The sequence below is a fragment of the Coccinella septempunctata genome, chromosome 1, assembly GCF_907165205.1.
Source record: "Coccinella septempunctata chromosome 1, icCocSept1.1, whole genome shotgun sequence".
In the NCBI taxonomy this organism is placed as follows: domain Eukaryota; kingdom Metazoa; phylum Arthropoda; class Insecta; order Coleoptera; family Coccinellidae; genus Coccinella; species Coccinella septempunctata.
The window spans coordinates 46,887,906-46,905,350 of record NC_058189.1 but is presented as its reverse complement, the minus strand read 5'-3'; the positions used below and the strand labels follow the sequence as shown (position 1 = coordinate 46,905,350).

At 33.1% G+C, this 17,445-nt stretch overlaps 2 protein-coding genes across 2 annotated transcripts; both read right to left on the bottom strand.

Annotated features, from left to right (window-relative positions):
- Positions 1-57: 57 nt before the first annotated feature.
- LOC123318323 lies at positions 58-7,145 on the bottom strand. Its single transcript, XM_044904936.1, has 7 exons — positions 7,010-7,145; positions 3,837-4,007; positions 3,750-3,788; positions 1,928-2,057; positions 1,821-1,874; positions 184-254; positions 58-132 (listed from the first exon to the last, which is right to left on the bottom strand). The coding sequence occupies exons 1-7, from the start codon at positions 7,079-7,081 to the stop codon at positions 109-111; spliced, it is 561 nt and encodes a 186-aa protein (XP_044760871.1). The 5' UTR covers positions 7,082-7,145; the 3' UTR covers positions 58-108.
- Positions 7,146-10,178: 3,033 nt separating this feature from the next.
- On the bottom strand, positions 10,179-14,036 carry LOC123315284. The gene is made up of 2 exons (XM_044900929.1): positions 13,881-14,036; positions 10,179-11,232 (listed from the first exon to the last, which is right to left on the bottom strand). The coding sequence occupies exons 1-2, from the start codon at positions 13,938-13,940 to the stop codon at positions 10,960-10,962; spliced, it is 333 nt and encodes a 110-aa protein (XP_044756864.1). The 5' UTR covers positions 13,941-14,036; the 3' UTR covers positions 10,179-10,959.
- Positions 14,037-17,445: the final 3,409 nt, after the last annotated feature.

Below are 17,445 nucleotides of genomic sequence, written 5' to 3'. Positions count from 1 at the left end.
AAATGAACTATCGGAAAAATGAATAGATTTGGTTTTAAACTTTTATTAGGTACATATTTACTAATTTACTTTAAAAAGTGGGTATACTTGATTTGATTTTATCTCCTTTCACGGGTATTGGAAAACAGGACACTGAAAAAGAATAAATTAGTTGGTTTTCTGCCAGTTTTCACGTGATCTTACCCCTTTTTGAAGCGATAGACATCTCAAGAATTCGGCATCCATTTCGCATTTTCTTGTCAGGTCATTCTCTTCTGTAAAGAAATTACAGGTATTTGTGAATTTGTTCTCTCGATAACTCAATTATTCCTGTAAAACCAGGATGGTTTTGGTGATAGTTGCCATAATCGACGTATGCGTCGTTTCAAAACAAAGATTAAATTGTTACACCATCTTTATGTAATAAAATCAAATGCTCAAAAGTGCTTGGCTTCAGAATTTAATCTTTGTTTAATGGAATGGTGCATGCGTCCATTAGAGAATAGCTCAAATTATACTACACAGTTCAATTTCGTGCATGAATGTATGTTGTTAAAATACACTTCTATATTTATGATATTCCGCCCATTGTTTCGTGTTTGTGGATGTATGAGGGGTTAAATCCATTAAAATCAACCTCCTCGTTGAAAATTTGTAGTTAGTTAACAAAATCCCGTTTTCCACCTTTGAAGGAGTGCCTAATATATTTGACCCCATATAGAGTCATTCATTCGGGGCAACTGTGCGCACTTTTGCCTTTGAAGCGATACCCTCTGTTTCAAATGTTGAAGCAAGGAAAATTAAAACATATTCATAAGATAGAGAATTTTCTAATCTATAAAAAAACATCAAAAAGCAAAAAAACAAAAACATTTTTTTTCCGCAAAAAAAAAATTAATAGTGAAAGTCGGAGTGCGTTCACATGCCCCGTATTGCGGGTAAGTGTGCGCACCCTCACGGGGTAAGTGAACGCGGTGCTTGATGAACCACACAATCAAAACAAATTACAAAATAATGTCATCAAAATGTTACAATATTAGAGAAATGCTGTTTATTGTCAATACAGAAGCGCCATTTTACAAGCACTGCATTATTGTTCGTGCCACCATTCTTGGTGAACACAACACTTGATACATTCCCCTGTTGGTTGCTCTTCATATTTTTCTGAACAAATAGGACAATATTGATCGAGTCTTAACCAAGAAAATCAACAATGTCATAATTTATTCCTCACTGAACAAATGTCCATATAATGAATCTATGCGCACACTTACCCGCGCACACTTTACCCAGTAAGCCAAAATTTGAATTGACGTTCTTATAGAGTTAAGCAGCTAAGAGAACCTAAAATTTTTTATTATATATTTAGATAAATATGCACATGATCGAATAAAAAATCGTTTAACACTCTCGGACTTGGAACTTGGACCTGGCAGAATTTGCAGAGATGCTAAAAATTAACAAGAAAACTAGTGGATTTGATTGATTGCAAATAAAGAGTTAACGAAACGTCGCACGGCTCACTCCTATGAAAAACTAATTTGGCGATTCTGCGCCCTTGCTTCACCCAAATGAACCCCTCTTTCATACATTGCATAGAGTCGAGACATACGCACTACGCACACTTACCCTCTGCGCTCAGTTACCCCGAATGACTCTATTTCTTCTTTCTTCATATCTCGACCGGAAAGGGAGCTACGGGAATATTTTAAGGTTAAGCATAGAGAAAAGAATTTGGTTGAAAATTTATGCAGAAAACATTTTGTCAATCTAAAATCATTTTCAGTTGATATTCTCATCGTGTTAATTTATGCTCACAACTAAAAGAAACAATTTCTTACCCTCAGTCATATATTCCTCCAATTCAAGGTTACCTCTAAAACGTAAGTTTTGAACTGAAAAAATTTGTGTTTCATTCTAGGATAATATTCATCTTCAAATTACTTACCTGTGCTGTTCGATAAAGCATCATTACAAATCTTCAACCTATCCAGTAAGTCCATCCCTTGTGAGAGCACAACGTTCTCTTCCACCCAAGTTTTGATCACATCATATATAGGATATTTCTTAGAATTCAGCTGAAAATCAGGGTTTTGAACATTACTCTTCAGTTTTTACATCCCAATTGAAACTATCCGATCAAATAAACTTCCGTCAAATAATGTTATCTTAGAATGCCTAACATAAAAGTTATTCTTCCATTTGGTATTTTATTGAAATTATTGGGATTGACTGATTGAGATTAGGTGTACCTAGATACCTAAATCTAGTGGCACATCGAAAAATTCAGGTAATTCCCAGGCACATTTTTATTCGCAGATAGATACATATTACGTTGTTATGTAAAACGTTGCAAGGGCTGTGTTATTATCCTTGGATTTAAAACTTTCGTTACAGTTATATTTGTGCTGTTTTATTCTATTTCCAAGAAGTTGTTTCGTTTGACCTATATAGCATTTGTGACAATTCATGCAGGGTATCTTATATATTACTTCACTGCGGTCCAGAACGGTGTCAACATCTTTCAGTCTCGAAAGATTCTGGACCGCAGTGAAGTAATATATAAGATACCCTGCATGAATTGTCACAAATGCTATATAGGTCAAACGAAACAACTTCTTGGAAATAGAATAAAACAGCACAAATATAACTGTAACGAAAGTTTTAAATCCAAGGATAATAACACAGCCCTTGCAACTCATCATTTCAGTGAACACCACAATTTCAATTTTCAGGCAGCCTCCATTTTAGACGTAGAAAGTAATTGGATGAAAAGAAATATAAGTGAAATGATATACATAAAATTGATCAATACTGTAAATTGTCGCACTGACACCCAGAACTTGAGCTTGGTATACACTGGCATTTTGGACCTTTTCAAAAATAAATACCCAACTAGATAATTTCAAAACAAGACAAAAAAAATAAATAAAATATATTAATTATGTTGATAACCAATTGATTTCATACGGTTGATTCCACCTGTCACAAACACGATATGGGGGATCGCATCAGTTTTGGCACATTCATTGAAGGTGATGCACTGCATTGATCGACACAGTATACAATTTTCTGACGAAGTTTTTCGAGTTTCCATGCGTCTCTGGTCTGTATTTTTCATCACACTATTTTTAAGATCCATCGGGTGGAAAACATAATTTCAGCTTTGGTGAGTGTTTCAAGTCAGTTTTTCGTCCAATCTAATTTATTTTCCGATAAAGTTGATAAATTTGTGTATTTTTCATTATGTAAGTGTAGTTCGTGTTTTACTCTTTTTCAATCATGAAAGAAAATAACAGAGTAAATAAAAAAAAAAAAAATTGTTGTATTTTTCAATTTTGTTTCGTACTCTTGGAAATTTTAAATGTTATTTCAGCCTTTATTGCATTCTGTGTTGATGGATTTTATATGATTAGATTTATGTAAGATAAGATCTTTGAAAAATTGTATTTTTTGTAGCCCTGAAGAAGTGGAAATATATCCGCGAAACGTCGGCATTAGTTGGGTTTAGTTTTTGGACCATCCACGTTTCCTATATCCTGTGAAAAATCTAGAATTATAAAATAATATTTCCTTTCCAAGGAAAAAGCTCTGGTATGGGGGGTTATCATGGATTTTTGAACATGTTTTAGGTTAGTGTACCTAACCCATGTCTGGTTCGGAAGAATTGTCATATCTAACCGAAGTCGTTTTTCATTAATTCATATGTAAGAAACGCCCTGTTGCCCTGTTTATATTTAAGCATTTCATATTTTTCTGATTAGACTCACCCAATGTAGTTCTTGAAGAATGCACTGATAGTATTCGCACTGAAAAAAATTATTTTAATGTGGGTTATCTTTAATACAAATATCTACCTTTTCAGGAACTTTCTCGTTTTCCACTACTTCTCTTCCTAATTTTTTCTTCGCCAAGTTGAGAATGGATTGAGATGATTCATAGAGCCGATCCAGAATATCGACATGATTTCTATAGCAGAATGACTCTTTACTTTCCAACTGTTCAGGTTTTGGACATTTCACTTCATCCTGAAATGAAATGATTCGCATATCTATACATTACACGAAAAATTTCATTACGTTCAATATTATTCATTATAATGGACGAAACATACGAGCAGTGATGCCCACGAGACCAACGAGACCAGACTTTACTGAAGTCTCGTCTCGCCGATAAGACATGAAGTCTCGTCTCGTAGTCTCGTGGTTCACTGGTTCATTACTTTTTGTCAAAGCGGAATATTCAAATCTTATAATAATAGTGAATACTCCTTCTGACGAAAATGATGTATTTTTTATGAAATATCTTTGAAACGTCACATTTTGAAATAACCATTTCAACCGTTTCCCGAAAAAAATTATTTCAAGCACTTAAAAATGAAAAATAAAAATGGGTATTTAAAGTTTAAAGCGTTTTGTAGGAATTGTACAAGCTGGCAACATCGACTGAAATATGCCTTGATAATAAAGGACATAGTTATAATAATCATTCGAACTAGAGAGCTGGTAAATTATCAAAGATAGAGATTACAGAAGAGGAAAAGAGAAAAAAAATTAAAAAGCCTGGTGTGGAGAAGCTGATGATGAAACATTTAATTTTGACTAGAAGAATAAGCTGAAAAAGGACCTCATTCAAGTATTGAACTCTATTTCAGTGCAACTTGAAGAAAGATTCAGTTTTTTACCAGAAGTTGCTGAAAACAGCTTTCTAGAGGGAATATGTTTGCAAGACTTTCTACTTGGCGAACTAAACAAGAAAGCATTGAAGTATAGTTCCGATTCAGATCCATACGAATTTGTGGCCACTCAAAATATTCTTGACTTTATCAGTAACTACAGCTGCCACATCTACACATTAACGTTCTTTCAACAAATTGAAATTCGTGAAAACCTATTTAAGGTTTTCAACTGGACAGAAAAGGCTGACTTATTTAGCATAGCAGTCCCATCAATTGAAAAGAATCACGACATCATGCATTGATATTCTTGCTGAAACCAAAGCAAGAAAAGTCAAATTATAGTTCATTTTGAATGCATGTTATTGTTATTTTGTATCCCTTTTATTTTGATTTTATTTGAATTAATTTCTTTAAAATAGGAAAGATTTTTCCGAGCAGAAAAAGCTAGATATTCGATTATGAAAGATAAATACAAATCAACATAAGAAATAGAATTTCTAAGGGGCGCATTATGAGAATTCGCCACAGGCGCCAGAATCCTGGTTCCGGCTCTGTCGCCAATCACAATTGAGACAGTTGATTGTTGATTCGGACATCATTGGCGCATCAATTTTTAGTACGAATAGATAGGACGCATGTGAATTTTTCAATATAACGCCACTGCCTTAGTGCCGCGCTAGACAGAGAAACCTCCTCTTTGGAGAAACATCGAATGTGTGTACTACAAACTTAGAATATAGAATATATATATATATTCTATGTTCTAAGACTACAAACAATTCATTCGTAGCACTGAATGTCCATTGTATCTGTGTTCTAAGGTATACCTACAGGTATATTCGAAATAACTGAAACAATTCCAAACCATGCGTCTATTCTTCGACTCCACCTAACTCTTTATGCACCCACCTAATCCACTATGAAGATGTGAGTGACGTGAGCGCATAACCGAAAACAAAAATGTAAGTCAAACAAACAATGCCGCACTAAACCGTCCATCCCAGACAAATCACAAATCTCCAAAATACTTACAAATGATATACCTAAGTTTACTCCAAAGAAAGAAGTATGAACGAATTGCTTAGTTTATAAAAATAAGTAACAATAATGCACTTTAGGTTTATAATTGGGATGTCGAACCAAAAGTGTATAATTTTATTTTATTTTTTACATTGAACAATACGTATACACTGCTTTATTTTACTATTTTCATCGAGTGAATATTAAGAATATTCGAGAAGATGATCACATTCTTGTTCTAAGTCGAAATTCCAAATGTAGATTTGTTGCATCATTATTTTTGTTCAAAATACAGCTACGTTTCGTCGAAAATGAGCAACTTTCCTCCTTTTTCATTTCTTTTACATAGGGCGCAATGTGACAATCAATTTATGCATAAAAGGTACTTGAAAGTTAGTCATTGATTATAAATTTTGTACGAAATACGTACATGCCCTATCATTTTTCAATAAGCTTGGGATCTAGAAATAAGAAGAATAAAAAATAGTTGATTATTCAAGTTGGAAAGGTGACATTTGGGAAAACAATTTATTTGTTAAAAATTTTGTACCACCTAATTTTCGAAACTTCTAGATTTGACTCAATCTAACAAGTGAAAAATTTGCATGCTCCAAATTCATTCAATCTTACTTATTTTTTTGTTTTGTTTTCCAATTTGTGAATGAAATTTCAAAATATTGATATACAGGGTGTTGTTTCGACTCAGAGCCTGCTGATAAATTTTTTTAGAGCCGGATATGAAATGATACTTTTCTTTATTATGTTTATAGCGTTCCTGGCAAAGAATATACCAATCAAATATCAGGAAAATGTATAGGGTGGTTTAAAAATAATTAATTGAGAAAATGGAGAAAATTAGTAAATCAGCCTAAATCTTTGTTACAAAGGATGGTAGACCCATAAAATATAGATTATTTAGAAGCGCCTCTGTGTCTTCCATCTGATTGTGGGCCTGTTCCGATATTGCTGGTTTTACTGGCCAGCAATCGAATAACAATAGAACTCGAACGACTGGGCCAATAGTAATCGTCTCTGAATTACTGACAGTACAGTTCAGGAATATCGGAACAGACGGTGTATGCGCCTTTTCCAATGGATCACCCTGCATAACTTCCCAGATATTTTCTTCCTTGAATGGCTCAAGTTGATAGCCACCATTTCCTTCATATTTATCATTACTTATTATTTAAGCTGAATATTGTTCTTACTGAGAATATCTGTCAATTTATTGCTCTTAACGATGAGCTTAATAATTTCAATCAGCTGTATGATGACATGATATATCACACTCCTTTCAACTAAACTAGAAGTTCCAGAAAAAATAATTCTTACCGTGCGTACACTGATAACAAAAATCAAACATAATGCTAATACTGATTGTATCATTTTATAATTTCGAGGCATAACTTTGCTCAAACAAACCTAAAGTGACGAAGAGAAGACATTAGCTATGATGATACGATGAGATGTATAGAATAATGCACAATGATATGGTGGATGCAGGAAGTTAGTCTTTCACAATTAATTTTACAGTATTAAACTAGCTCGTATGTTATTACTGTACCCATAAAAATATACAATTACTGGGTTTTCCTTCTATTGATGGCTTTTTAGGCAGTTAGATGAACGAAGTATTGTCAGTTCGGTTAGGCTTTGAGTATATTCAATTAATTTCAGAATGCATTGAAATAATTACCAATCTCAATTCTAAATCGATAATATCACAAGATTATAATTTTGTACAAGGCATTTAGCTTATACCACTGAATATTTATTATTCAGGTTATCTAATGGTTTTTGGTTTATTGTTTCATATATAAAACAATGAATTCGTAACCACTTTGAAGTTCCTACAGTTTTCGTTGAAGATTCTTACATAGATCTTGTGGTTGCTATATAGACTTATTCAATAATCTGATTTGGAGGATGAAATTAGGCACGAATCATAGATTTTCTCCTAGCCAAGATTGACGAATGAAACTCGGAATACGTAGGGAATCAATGTTGGTCAATAGATTGCTTATAATTCAAAATATTCTGAGCATGAGCTTAGAATCGGTTTTACTCCGGCAGATTTTTATCTGCCGTCGAATAACAAAGCTGAATAAATTTGTAAAAGGCTTTGATACTAAATATGATTTATGATAACAAATCGAATGAGGGTGGAACAACAGATCATTTAAGTATTAAATTAAAATTGAATTACCTACTTATATGAAGAAGAACAGCAGAAAACAGCAAAAAACAATGAAATTGTAGTAGTTACGCTCACAATGTCCCACTCTTATCAGAAAATCAGTGAATAAAGTTCTTTCCGAAACCGTTTTAACTTTCAAGTTTCAAGCTTTCTCTGGTATTGAATCATTTTGTCCAGGTGCATTAATCATGATCTCACCCAAGCAGCAAATGTAGAGGGACACCACAAAACTGCCAAAGTTTGAATAGCTATAGGTAACTTCGACATGACTCTGGGGATGCTGGATTTTTTGTATTTTCATGCAGAGATGCAAAGTGAAAAATAATTTTCTTTATTGTCTGTATGCTACTGACGCAAGGTATTTTTTTTTCAATCTCTTCTTGTTGTTCACAGTGTGAATGCAGGAAAGCCAAAAATTTTTTGGCTAAAAATTTTGGAATAGCTATGGAATCATTTTTCTTTCTTGAAATTCTAGCCAATAAATTCGACATTTTTTTGCCGATGTTGGTATGAAGCACCATCCTTAATCTCCAGGTAACTGGCGCAAACTATTTTTTCCAGCTTTTCTTGTTGTACGGGGTGTGAACATGAAGATGCGAAAAATTTCTGTTCTTTTGGCTAAGAATTTAGAAATTTTTAGGGCCTATAATATTTTTCTTCATGTTGAATGTATTGTTAGGTCAGCGAATAGCTATATTTAATAAAAAAAAAATTTCTCGTGACATTCCTCTTTTTTTTAATATCAGCAGATATCGTTTGAACCATTTTCTTTTTATTTGAATACATGTTTGCTCTCTTTTTATTAAATTTACTATAGAACTCCTAATGAGATTTGGATTTTGATTCAATGTTCTCTACTCCTATTTCTACTTTACAGACTTTTGTTTTTCGATGTCCCAAGACAAAATGATAACGAGGGTTCAAAACAGGCAATTTTTATGGCCAAGCAATGAGGGCTGTGATGTGTTGTAATCTTTATGATATATCTTGCTTTGCACTCTGCTTTCCTAAGTTCCTAACCTGATACTAATTTGACGAACACCTATAGTAATAGACGTTTCCTAACACCCGTTCAAAGATCAGATTAGAAATTTCGTTATCAGTATTTGGCCTGTCAATGTTCTTACGTTCCTTTATTTGGTTGACGTAGATAAAGAAACATGGGCGTAGCCAGGGTTGAGTTTCGGGGGGGGTTTGAAATGAAATTTTTGTGATTTTGACATATAAAGTGAGACTCTTTGAAACTGATATTATGTACCTAAATTATTTCGGGGGGGGGGGGGGTTTGAACCCCGAAAACCCCCCCCTGGCTACGCCCGTGTAAAGAAATCATCTTTGGAAGTCAATTTTGGATTCAGTTCCATTTCCGCTCCAAAAATCATAAACAAAAATCATATCTGAATATGAAATATTTTTTTGTCGACCTCTATCTAATTGAACATATGAGACCGTAAATGAGAACATCATTGAAAGAAATTACTTCACGTAAACTGTTCCATAGAAATAATCTTTTTATTAGAACACAGGAGGTGTACATGTATCAAATCATTTTAGAATATGAGCAATTATAAAGATAGATTTGGACTTTGATGAACATGAAGTATTTCAGAACTTAGGATCTTTACTACTATACTTAGTTCAGAATATTTCCACTGCATTGTAGTGAAATTTCGATATTGTTCTTTTAAGCCCGTTTGCAACAGCCGAGAATTCTCTAGAAAATTTACTCTCGTTGGGTTAAAAGGTTGTAGTTCAGGTATCACCAATTTTGCGCACCCCGTACAGGGTATTTTTTCAACCTGCACACTTTAACTCGTTAACTTGTTAGTAATATTGATTGTACTACACTGAACATTTCATCAAAATTGAATGAGCCATACCAATAAAGTTATTGATAAAAGTAAAATCTGTCGAATCGGACAAATCACCCTGCAGAGTATCGATAGAGGTGAATGCATACAAGAAGAAAAAGAAGTCTAGAATAGTACCTCAAATACTGCTTTACCAGTTGCTGATTGGAGAAGAATACAAACAATCGATGGTACTGCAAAAAGTTTCAGCTAGGATAGTTTTCTCTTTATACGTATATCGCTATAACGATAGCATCTTCAATTTGGTGCAGGTAGACACATCGTAATAGCTAATCATATGTAGTGGTTGAATAACTCATTCTAATGAAAAACAGGTACCTAATTCAGTTGTTGTTTAGTTATGGCCACATCAGTTCAATATTATTTCTCTATGAATTTTTCGTGACTTCTTTGAAAATATAGTGATTTTCTGAATTTGAAAGAAATAACTTCGTATTAGTTGATTTATTTTTAATTATTTGATTCTGTACAAAGAATTTATGTTAGGAATTAATGAAACATGTATCTTCAGATCTCTATTGAATATGTGTGGCTTGAAATTACAAAGATTTTCATTCGTGGAATAGCAGCAATTATTATTTATACATATATTTATATTTTTTACTCGAGCTCTCAAGTTTCATTCATCTGGAGAAGAAATTGAGAGTTTTATACCTTAGACAGAGCAGTGTATATGGAAGATTATCAATTAGATTCCCAAATTTGACTTAGGCCTGGTTGTACAGTTCATACTGAGTTTAATATCCAATGCTTAAACTCAGCTTGAACTTGAACTCTACGAGTACAACTGGGCCTTAGTAACCCACTTGACATTATTTTTGTTTTTGAGTCCAAATTGAAACTGCTGATGATCTTCCATAAACACTGTTCCATATACAGGTATAATTTATATATTCTCAGTTTCTTCTCCTGATGAAGAGATAAATAAATCTCGATAGATCTAGTAAGAAAAAAGAGTTCACAATATAAATAATAATTGCTGCTATCTCACGAATAAAAATCATTATAATTCATATAATGAGCAACGAATTACAAATCTATGCTTGAAAATAATATAGGTAATCAAGTACAATGAAATTCACCCGCTAATAAACACATGATCCGAAAAAATATGTAGGTATAAACGAGTTTCATAACGACTAAAGTTTTCGTTTTGATGTTATCCAAAAATAGCATTTACAATCACTGTTTTAACAGCTTGAATGGCGCCCTCCTTAATTATCTGTGTTAATCCACTTGAGAAATCGCTGAAGAACCTCCATCACAAATTTCGCTGCTCTATCAAAAAATCCTTCTTCTTTCTGCTGTGGTTCCTTTCCCAACTCAACATCCATCATTGAATCATCAATGGCATCACGACGAGTTCTCGACATGAAATGATCCATATCTACATTTCTTAGAGCTTCTGCTACCTCTTCATTATCTCGAAGGAATTCCGAAATGTCTTTGAGGAGCTCTGCCTGAGTTTGTGGAGGTGACAAAGGTACCTTAAAAAAAGTAGTGATTTTAGATGCAGCAAGTGCAATTTTAATATCTAATGATAATTTGGTTTTATCTAAAAACTAAAATGTTGTGTAAAATTTTGCCTCTCGAAGTGTAACAACCAGATCTTGTCTTGGGGATGAAAGTTATACGCCTCTTTTCTCAAAACTCAATTATTTATATCACTAAATAGTGTAGTTACTTAGTCTAACAAACATAAGGTCCGGTAAAAAAATCGAACAAACAAAAAATTATGACACTTCATGGAAAAAACATCTCGACCAGCCCGTCTCCCTTACTCTCTTGACAAAATGAACAGGGGCGTATCTGAACTCCCAGGAGGGACGCAAACATTTTTCAGATATAAAAACCATGAAAGCTGAAGTGTCTCATACCAGCAAGAATGGTTTTCAAATTCAAACATTTATAAGCAATTCATATTTCCTAGGCGTCTATCAGATGAACAAATAAATACCGAAATACACAAATTTTTAGCCTGTTTTTCGACGTTTACATTCATCACATGAAAAACTGAGATGCAAATCCTGAAATACTCTGGAAGGTCAGTGAAGCTTGGGTTCAATTACGTCGTAAAAATTCACTAATAGATCTATTTCACTTCTCTTTTCGACTTGTTTTCGTTTTAGCATTTTTATTTGTCCAAAATTGATATATGCCGCAATAAGTGACTCTTGGGAGAAAGTGTACTTGTTTGTCTATTTTGCTCGTCATTATTTATTGATTCCAATTTTCCATTTTCCACCTGAAAAGCAGCCAAATTTTTGGGCATTCATCTTAATGACACTCCAAGTTGGGCAGACCATGCGGAAGAAGTATGTGGGAAGATCAATAGCGGTTATTATTATGTATGATGAATCCAAAGAACGCTGTCAACCAGGGTCCATGAGGGACTTCTAAGCGCGTACTACGAGTTTATATATTCTAGAATGAGCTACAATATTATCGCTTATAGGAGAGCCACAGAGAGCAAAAGAATACATTGCACAAAAAAGGGTTATACGCTTGATGTTTGGCATGGATCCCCTGGAGTCTTGCCGAGCAACTTTCAGACAGCAAAGAATTATGACATTCACCTGTAGGTACATATCTCCTGAAAGCGCTCTGTCAAATATATAGCCGCAGACATCATATTGAGAAAGTTGGAGACGAAGGTACATAACTACGACACAAGAAATCGCTATCAACTAAAATTAAGCAAATTTGCATATCAGGCGCATAAGAGGAGACAAGAGTACTCAGGATATTATTATTTTAACCTACTGCCCCTCGAAATACGTCCAGAAAGACCCTCTCGAGGTTTGAAAGAGCAGCCAAAAAGATTTTTATTGAACAAGCTTTTTATGATCTTAATTTTTCTTAATTTTTTTTTCAGGCAGCTGAAGTCCTCTTGATCTATTAATCATTACTATTTTGTATATCATGTGAACCTTGAGTTGTCCTATGCGTTATTTGCGATTTGAGGATCAATACACGATATTATTATCAGTTATAAGCTGTACTTCGCCTTTTCGTCATTAATCTTTATTTGAATTTATTCCATTTTTGTGTTTGACAGATGAAGACCATTTTCATTGTTATTAGCATTACTTTTATTCTGTAGTACTGCCGGTACTGCGTGTGTTCCAATATTTTTCCTATTCAGAAAACATTAAGGGAAGATTTGAATATTTGTGTTTCCTTAGTTCGCTACTGAATTCTCAGAATATTAATCGGTGAACTTCCCAATTATATAGACTCCATATTCTAACATGTGTATTATATGTCTACTAAAAAGAGTACATAGATACATAGAAAAAATGCACAATTCTTACTCGCTATACAAGTAACGCAAGCAAGTGAAAAACACAAATCAAAGACAACATATTAGCTTAGTGTCATAGATAGATAATATAAGCATGTAATAAAATTCCCGAAAATTGATGAATTTCGAATAATTACTGACGCCTTTTCACTTGAATTACAGGATTTCTACTGACATAAGTGGTGTATTCACCATGATATAAAATGATATAAGACTCAAGAAAGGAATGAAAGCTCTCTACTTCACCAAAAGTAGTAGCTATACCACAGTTTGAAATATGGAGAGACTATCTTGCGACTACTTTATCTTATTTTGTAATATTCGTGTTCGTGTCATATACCTGAATGATAAATTAATATTGATTTCACATTATAAAATGACCTTTTGATTCTGCATAACATTGCTCACATTCCATGGAAAAAATCGTTTAAAATCATTAACATGTTATTAACTGAGAATCAATCATCATTATTATTGTTTCAATTGCTGATCTACATCTCAGAATATCCCTATATTGAGTATAGGTTATTGGAAAAGGTAGTAATGTCCATTCAAATGGAGAATAGACAAGAGTTGGCATCTTTTTTGAAAATTTTATTCTTAAAGTAAAAAGAAGGAGAATATTTTGAGGATATAATTTCGATTGAAGTAAATGTTCCTAATAAAAATGTTTGAACAACTTGAAGTTTATTACTAAACAAAAAAACCTACAGGTATATATTCATATTCGCTGAAATATTATTTTTTCAATTCTCCGAATAAACAAAATAAAATTTGTGGAGTTATACCGATTCGGCTTTATCCTGAAGAAGTATTGGAGAAGATACTCACAGTTAAAACATATCCGAAGACGGAAAGTAAAACTAGGGTGTGGAGGGGCCTATAAAACATTTTCAGCTAATATTCATCGACTAACTTTGACAACAGAAATTGCGAAATTCGCTAATTATTTTGATTTATATACGAATGAGATATCACATGCGCATTGTGAAGATGCCGATTGTCACCATGACCATGAGGGACCTTATATAATCAATTCGAATTACATGTTTGATTGTTGCTTTTAAAATCGGAAAGAACTTCCGGTGATTCATAATTGATGCCAATTGAGCAGGATCATTCTGATGAGAGAAATAATAGAAAAGGTACCAAAGGAAATCTGAAAACTGGTAGACGAAAATGTATATTCGACGCTAATTTTCACGATTCAATCTAACGAAGCTGTAATGAGGTGTGTATGACTCAATTGCAGTAATTACCCCACAAATTGGTTGAATTGATTTTCAGAAACGGTTAGAGTGTTCATTGAGATATGACCAATTGTAATGGGATTTTCACACAAATGGAATAAAAAGTAGATCGAGTACGTTCTCGTACGTACAGTGCACCCCAAATTCGTTGTCCCCTAAGGGTATTTTCGCAACCGTGGAAGATATAAAATTTTAAGTGGTTCAGAATCTCGACTATCAATTGATATATATTATATTTAAATGAAAGTTTAATCGAGTATGTAGTCAATAGTTAAAATTCTATCTCTTTATTCCTTCAGCCAAGCTTTCGGAAACTCATGTTTCCTTCCTACTAAAAATACAAAAAATCAACAATATGACACTTACATAAGTAAGATGTCAGGGGAATTATTTCTATATATCACAACATCGTCAACAATAAATAAAAATAAAATGGTACTTTCTCGATAAAACGCACTATGATTTTTCATATTATGACGTCACCCATCGTTACTTTCACTCCTCTCTGTGCTTTCTGTTTGTTTGTTTTTGTAGGTTGTTTTCAGTGTGTTTTTCGTTTGAAATTGTAAAGTTCTTTTTATATTCAAACTTGCTTCATGATAATAGTTTGATAAGGTTCCTACTTATATATTTGTTCCATGAATCAACTATATTTCTATGACATAATTTTATTTTCTCGTATTGATGTAAGTTTAACATCTTGCTCATGGAAGTGTCATATTGTTGATTTGTTGTATTTTCAGTAGCCCCGAGGAAGGAAACGTGAGTTTCCGAAAGCTTGGCTGAAGCAATAATGAGATAGAATTTTAACTATTGACTACACATACCCGATTAAACTTTTATGTAAATATATAAAATTTTAAGTTAGAAATTTATGGGCTACTTTTTCATGACAACCTTCAAAGGTGCTTTTAGTTTTTCAATATACATGTATATGTATCTATCAAAATCTTTGAAAGTTACAGGGTCATTGCCTTTTCAGGGATACTGTGTACCTATATCTAATGATGTTTTCAAGATGAGAACTGTTTTCAATATATATTTTTACGTAGAGTTCATGGACGTGCACTAAAAATTTTTTAAGCTATCATTTTCGAGTTATAAAAAAAAACTTATAGTTTTTTTAATGGGACACCCCATATTTTATTTCACCATTTAATTGCATTTGTTTTCCTGATTGAAATAATAAATAACACTTGGTATCTAATTTTGAAACCTACTTGAAATATTATAATATATTAAAATTTGGAACAAAGAAGATAACTGACTTCTATCAATGTCATAATTTTAATAATTGTCAAAGCACCTAAGTGTAAAATTCAAACTTCAATTATCAAAAATATTTTTAGATACCAAATATCTATTATTTTAATCAGAAAAAAAATGCAATTTAATGGTGAAATAATAATATAGGGTGTCCATTAAGAAACTATAAGTTTGAGTTATGACTCGAAAAATTTTTAGTGTATGGTGTATGCCAATGAATTCTACGTGAAAATATCTATTAAAGGCAGTTTTCCCTTTGAAAATATCATAAGAGGTTTTGAGATACACAGTGTCCCTTAAAATGAAATAATTTCAAAATGACCCTGTAACTTCCAAAGTTCAACATATATCAAAAAATTGAAAGCACCTTTGAATACCCTCAGGGGACAACGAATTTGGGATGCACCGTACATAAATATATATATATATATTCTAGGTACACATTTACAACCATCTTCTAGTTCATTTTTTTTGTAATGAAGATTTTAAATAGAAAAACACCGAGCCCATGAGTTGGGATCAACATTTAAAGGTAATTCAAATGATAAAATCTCGAATAATATATGCTACCCTAAAAAATAAAAGTTCTAAAGGGGAAATGTCCGACTCAGATCTGCTTTCAACTTTTTCGTTCAATAGAGGAGATATTCTGGATAACATCGACGACGATGGAAAAATCCAAAAGATGCACAAAGAGAGCACCTATACCGAACCATTGTTCGGTGATCTATTGAACACTATTGAAATTGCGTAGGGAAAAGATACAAAAAACATTTCTATAGAAAAATTTTCGTTCTTGGTCTTGGCGAGAAATAGGTACTGATTAATAATTATGATCCCTCTGATATTTTTCATATTTGTGAATCATTCGCATGCATGAATTAAAAAATGATAATTCTTCCATGCTGAAAAAGTCAAGCCGGGTCCCAGAAAGGCCCGGGGACTGGCGCACTGCTCCCCTTGCACCCCCTGTAGCTACGTCCCTGAGTTAATCAAAGTTGTAAACTGTATCAAGGCGAGGGCTTGCAAATTCTACTTCTCGGAAAAAATTGTATGGCGGATGCGCGCTTATCGAATTCAAAAATGGCGAGGGATTTAAAGACATCGATTACCTTTTATTGCATGGAATGCAGAATCGCAAAATCGAAGTGTTAAGTTTTCGTTAGACCAACCTGTATAACATTGTAACCTTAGGTTTTATCACAATTCTGATGTTATTTAATTATATTACGTTATTTTATTTTTTCTGATGAAGTGTTATCATGTTTTTAAACATCTTTATTAGTCACCATAATCAGCACAGTTTTCAATTTATTGATTTCCTATTACGATTTGTTGAATAATTCTGATTTAGTCCTGATCTTACGGTGAAATATATTGTTTTCGAAATGAGCATGTATAACTTTTGATATTCTTATCGTTGATGACTGGGTCATCTGATCTTTTGCATACAGGGTCTTTCACGAGGAACCTCACCTATATTTATACGGGAAACTACAGAACGTATTTTCATTAAATTCAGCACTTATAAGTATTTCACGATGCTGATGAAATCTAAAATATTTTCAAGGCATGAGCACCTCATGCCTTTTTATAGCTGAATTGAATTTTAATAAATTGTCCAATAACTATTTTCATATAATTCAGTTCTTTTAGTTTAGTAATGGATATTCAGTAATGACTGAATCAATTCAATATTCATAGAGAATTATTATAGCTATTTATGTAACAAGTACATAAATTAGGTCTTTATGGACGAGTCCATAAAGCGCTTTGCTCGCTCTGCCAATAACTTGGGCAAGTCCATAAAGCCTAATTATGTACGAGTTGCATACAAAGCTTTATGTTCGACTGCAATGCAGAAATTTTATTTTCTAAAA

What these genes read in the sequence shown, in the direction of transcription:
- LOC123318323 (XM_044904936.1), bottom strand. Translation starts at nt 7,081, where the DNA reads ATGCCTCGAAATTATAAAATGATACAATCAGTATTAGCATTATGTTTG. An exon ending in ACGAGAAAGTTCCTGAAAAG is followed by an intron (nt 3,789 to 3,836) that starts GTAGATATTTGT and finishes AATTTTTTTCAG; the next exon opens with TGCGAATACTATCAGTGCAT. An exon ending in GTCTATCGCTTCAAAAAGGG is followed by an intron (nt 133 to 183) that starts GTAAGATCACGT and finishes ATTCTTTTTCAG; the next exon opens with TGTCCTGTTTTCCAATACCC.
- LOC123315284 (XM_044900929.1), bottom strand. Translation starts at nt 13,940, where the DNA reads ATGTTTTATAGGCCCCTCCACACCCTAGTTTTACTTTCCGTCTTCGGA. An exon ending in TCTTCGGATATGTTTTAACT is followed by an intron (nt 11,233 to 13,880) that starts GTGAGTATCTTC and finishes ACTTTTTTTAAG; the next exon opens with GTACCTTTGTCACCTCCACA.